The following is a 5,176-nucleotide window of genomic DNA, read 5'->3' as shown; positions in this document are numbered from 1 at the left end:
GGCACGAAGTTTACGATGTTCATCAGCAGTTTTTAATTTTTCACGCTAATCAGGTGGAAAGAGTGATGGATTAGTTATTCCAGCAGGTATATACCAATCAGAGCATTCAGGATTCAAGATAACACGCAAAGCCTCCCCGACGTAGGTAAGCGATCGACCAATGCAGCACAGTCAAGGATAATAAAGAATCGATGTTATAAACAAGGTAAAAATAATTCATTAGAAATATATGATATACGAAATTACCAAGCTAAGAATATTTGGTCTCACGTATACCCGAAACAACAACGAACTGACATGTATACACGGAATATGACAGGAGCGTCCTAGTAATATCGATTACTCTGTTCTAAGTTGAAGTACCAATGGTAATGTAGCAGTACTTAAAGCTTAACAAATAATGATATAACAATATATGTGTTGTTAAGTTAATATTATTATTCTGTTCTAGGTCGTCGCTTGAAGTACCAATGGTAATGTAGCAGTACTTAAAGCTTAACAAATAATGGTATAACAATATATGTGTTGTTAAGTTAACATTATTATTCTGTTCTAAGTTGAAGTACCAACGGTAATGTATCAGTACTTAAAGCTTAACAAATAATGATATAACAATATATGTGTTGTTAAGTTAATATTATTATTCTGTTCTAAGTTGAAGTACCAACGGTAATGTATCAGTACTTAAAGCTTAACAAAATAATGATATAACAATATATGTGTTGTTAAGTTAATATTATTATTCTGTTCTAGGTCGTCGCTTGAAGTACCAATGGTAATGTAGCAGTACTTAAAGCTTAACAAATAATGATATAACAATATATGTGTTGTTAAGTTAATATTATTATTCTGTTCTAGGTCGTCGCTTGAAGTACCAATGGTAATGTAGCAGTACTTAAAGCTTAACAAATAATGATATAACAATATATGTGTTGTTAAGTTAATATTTCAACAGAAAAAAGTTATCTATAAAGCTTTAAATGAAGCTAACCAAAACATATGTTATTAATACATACTCTTACCTAAAACTTTACTCATAAAATAGTAAAAACTGAATATTGTATTGAATTATTACTGATTCAAAGGTCTTCTAGGCCAGACTGTTCTCTTGGACAAATTTTCTTTCTTATGTCTAATATTTGTAAGTTTTAATTCTAGTGGCTTCATGTTCTGCTCACACCACTCTTCAATGGTATACGTATCATATACTTGGCTCAGGGCTTTTTGTGCTCGGATTTTTAGCTGTTCGAGACTATTTTCGAAATAATCCTGAGATTGTGTGGCTTCCGACAATCTCCATGGGCTAGAAAAGTTATGTGACACGTGGTAAGTCGTCATCCAACCATTACCTTCCAGTTGTCGCAGATACTCAGTAAACTGTACGTTGAACATATAAAATGTTTTCATGACATTAAATATTTCTTGGCCGGCAAATTTGCAAGAAGAAAGGTTAATCAAGATCGGATCAGCAAAAAGGAGATTCAAGTCTATCATAGGTGGCATGTTGCAGCCTAGAGTTTCTGGAAGTTTCTCAAACAATCCATGGTCTGCTTTTCCATTGGCAACTGTCATCATGCTCAACGCTAATGACGGTAAAGCTGCAGGAAGAAGCTCACACAGCACAGCGAAATGGTCATATCTCTGCCAACCGGTTAAAGCAATCCCCTGAATTTTATCGAAGTTAATAGATTCTCTACGTAAAACTTCCAACCATGCAATGTTGTTTTCCATGTGCTTTCTGGTATTAGGGATGAATTCCTTTTCGCCGAAAGCTCCTTTAAAAGCACTTGCTGCCCATATACGCGGAAACACTTGTGAATATGTTTTCCATGTGTATGGCGTAATGAAGTTATCGATCTCTTTGACATATACCCAGATCATGGGCTCAACTATCCCTTTGTCAAGACCATAATTTCTAAATTCTGAAATTGAAAATTTACGAAACATATCGTCCCATACAATTGGTTGAACTGTATAGGTCCGCTTAACATAATCAGCCACAGACTTAACATGTGACGCAAATAACCCTCGAAATTCCCCTTGAAATTCTTGCCGCGCTCGTTTTTTACATTTATCACAATATCCGAGATGAAAGACTTCGTCACTACCTATGTGCAACCAACGAATACGTGGATGTAGAGCTAACACTTGGCCAATCATAAGTTTTACTACCTCTAAAGACCTGTTTTCACTGGGACATAAGGCTTGAGGATATTCTAGAACTTCGCGCAAGCTTCTGTATTCTTCCAGTTTCAAAAGGAATTCCAAATGACCAAACGTCTGTATTAGGGGTATTATTTCCAAGTTATTTTCGTTGGCCAATTTTAAAAATTGGTTAATATCTTTCTTCTTGTAAGCATTCTTAGCAGGAACGTTGCTAAGCTCTCCCCAGAATGGAAACATATCTTCATACTCCACCAATAATCCAGTAGCGCCACAACGACGCAACATTGGGAAAATTTCTTTGAAATAAGAAATTTTTGGAGGAGCACCTTTCAAGTCTAAATGTACAATTCGCATTTGAGGGCTGAAAGACGAAACGAAAGAAGCTGAAGCAAATTGCTGTTTGAGAAAATCCACATCACTCTTCTTTCCTAGTTGCTCCTCTGGTCTGTTTAAACTAATATCGTTGAATCTAAATAAGTCACCAAATTCGGAAGTCTTCCCTATCTGGAAACCTGTAGATTTTCTTTTGTCCTGAAGATATTTCAATGATTTGGCCATTTTGTACAAAGATTCAATCCTTTCAGCAGTATATGATGTTAGAAAACTTGATACAAGATAATAAAAGCAAATAGTGGTTACCACAGTACATAGAAAAATTGCTACGATCATCAGCACAAGTGGTGAAATGCGTCTTCTGCGACAGAAGCTATGAAAGCGCGTATATTTCATGATTCTTTTAAACACAAGTTCAAACAATGCACTCTACGTTTTTCATTCAAGCCAATTTAAACAGTAACTGGAGTGTCTGTTTTGTTTTTCAAATCATATACACGAATGTCATACACCGCTTTAAAATATCAATGAAGCTTATACTATAAAAAATATCAACTTCTGTTTGTTAAATAGCATTATCATTTCTAATTACATTTGGGAATAGAATAAGTCAACGTACCTTCGCCACAGGTGAACTAGCAATTGGACGCTACAGCATGATACGAGGATCCTGTGAGTTAGTTGACTTTTAGGCGATCGATAATCATTTGCTGTCGAGACTGCGACATAAGTGTTAGCTTATGATACAACTTTTACTTGAATAATTACTTTTATATATTAATTCTAACACATCGAAACAGGATTTGGTTAATAAATATATTTACCGTCTGATAAACATATCTACCATTATTCTGAATATTCGAACAAAATACTATCTGTCATTGGCATTCTTTACTTGTTATAAGTACGTTTTTGTAACAATTTCATGTAAGTAGAATACAGATTAAAACCATCCGAAAAAAACTACATCTAACTTATGCCAATACTGTATCAATACCTTGTTGCAACAGCTTCGACGGAAACAATAATAACTTTATATATATACATAGAGGATATATTATGGCAGTCTTTATAAGAGTAGACACCGCCATCTGTTGGTTGTTAGCTTGGGAAATGAATGGCGGTTCTATTGTTAAAACTAATGGTGATTTTAGTCAACTGCTACGTCCAAAGTAGCGGAGAGGAAAGTAACTACAGAGAATCCAATAATATAATACCAACATATTATCCCATAATTACACCTACAAAAACCGTCATCTTTTTTACGTTTTCGCCTTAACTTTAGTGTATATGTTTTATTCATTACTACAGGAAATGCCCGTCATGGCCAGGTGGTTAGGGCGCTAACCCGTCACACCAAACATGCTCGCTCTTTCAGCCGTGGGGGCGTTATAATGTGACGGTCAATCGCTCGACTCGCAATCTGTGGATTGCGGGTTCGAATCCCCGTCACACCAAACATGCTCGCCCTTTCAGCTGTGGGGGCGTTATAATGATTAGCTGCGTTTTTAGTGAAAAAACTGAAGCTTGAAACAGTTTTTCCGGGTCATCAGTAGTTGTTGAAAGTGTTTTTGCATTCAATATTTTAGAGCTTAATTTTGCTACAAAAACCTAATAATCGTTTCAATGTGATGAAATTTTTGACGACGCAAATTTAACATTATCAGGCTCTTGTATGGTATAAAGAATTAAAAATGTATTGAATACTTTTGATGTTACATCACTCTATCATTGGAACAATAAGTACCGTGAATACCGTATGGACGTTTTCAATATGGTGATATACTTGTAAGTTCTGTGATCTCACGACAAAAAGTATGGTCTACAAGAAAATACATATCTATCCTTTCGAACCCGCAAATTGCGAGTGGAGCGCCCTAACCACCTGGCCATGCCGGGCCTTTATATATCGAGAAATTGATCGGATGCCTTTTTGTTTGTGACGATGGTCGTAATTGTATTCTGCCTGTGAAATGCGATAAAGTACTAAAATATAATGCTTTCTCGTGGAAATATTCGTCCTGATGTAGAAGATGCAGAACAACACTTGGAGGGACTGAAGACGGTTACAAGACTAACAGCTACAGATATATTATGTTAATCTTCTGGGGGGGGGATCATTGAATTTGTAAAAAATATTATTTGTAATACATTGTAAAATTACTTTGGTGTTGTGTTTTAATATTCATTATTGACAATTGCCGTTCTGTTTATATGAGACAATTTGGTATTCCATGTCACACCATAGGTGCACACACACCAAGCTGCTCTAACCTGGTTTCTTAGACTATCCATTGTCTGATTGCTATAGAAACAGAGCCTGATTTCAATTGGCAGTTCAACAGGGGTCGAAAATCATTGGAAACTATACAATTAGGCCAATTCAGGTTAATTTTGTTAACCTCGCTTTCAGCTATTAGCCTTTGCCAATGCCTTCATTGTCTTTCTCGGAGACTGTCTCCCATTTACAAACTGCACAATGGTTCTGGCATGAAACTTGCCATTGTTCCATTATACGTAGAGCCAGCCTTTTTCAGGCCTTACAACTGTATTTTGTAATGTAACAACATTAATAAATATTCTGTTAAATTTATTTCTTGTAAAATATTTCACTCTACACCACTTTAAATATTCCTACCACAATCATGTAAAATGTTGGATATACCACATGCATATT

General features: G+C 35.5%; 1 protein-coding gene across 1 annotated transcript; it reads right to left on the bottom strand.

Moving 5' to 3' along the window:
- Nucleotides 1-712: 712 nt before the first annotated feature.
- On the bottom strand, nt 713-3,107 carry LOC106463070 (hexosaminidase D-like). The gene has a single exon (XM_022390478.1). It carries the CDS (start codon nt 2,893-2,895, stop codon nt 1,072-1,074), a length of 1,824 nt encoding a protein of 607 aa, XP_022246186.1. The 5' UTR covers nt 2,896-3,107; the 3' UTR covers nt 713-1,071.
- Nucleotides 3,108-5,176: the final 2,069 nt, after the last annotated feature.

Source organism: Limulus polyphemus, unplaced genomic scaffold (genome assembly GCF_000517525.1).
Source record: "Limulus polyphemus unplaced genomic scaffold, Limulus_polyphemus-2.1.2 Scaffold1317, whole genome shotgun sequence".
NCBI lineage: Eukaryota > Metazoa > Arthropoda > Merostomata > Xiphosura > Limulidae > Limulus > Limulus polyphemus.
This window is presented reverse-complemented; position numbering and strand designations above follow the sequence as displayed.

Excerpts from the sequence above, each read along its gene's own strand:
- LOC106463070 (XM_022390478.1), bottom strand. The coding sequence starts at position 2,895 with ATGAAATATACGCGCTTTCATAGCTTCTGTCGCAGAAGACGCATTTCA.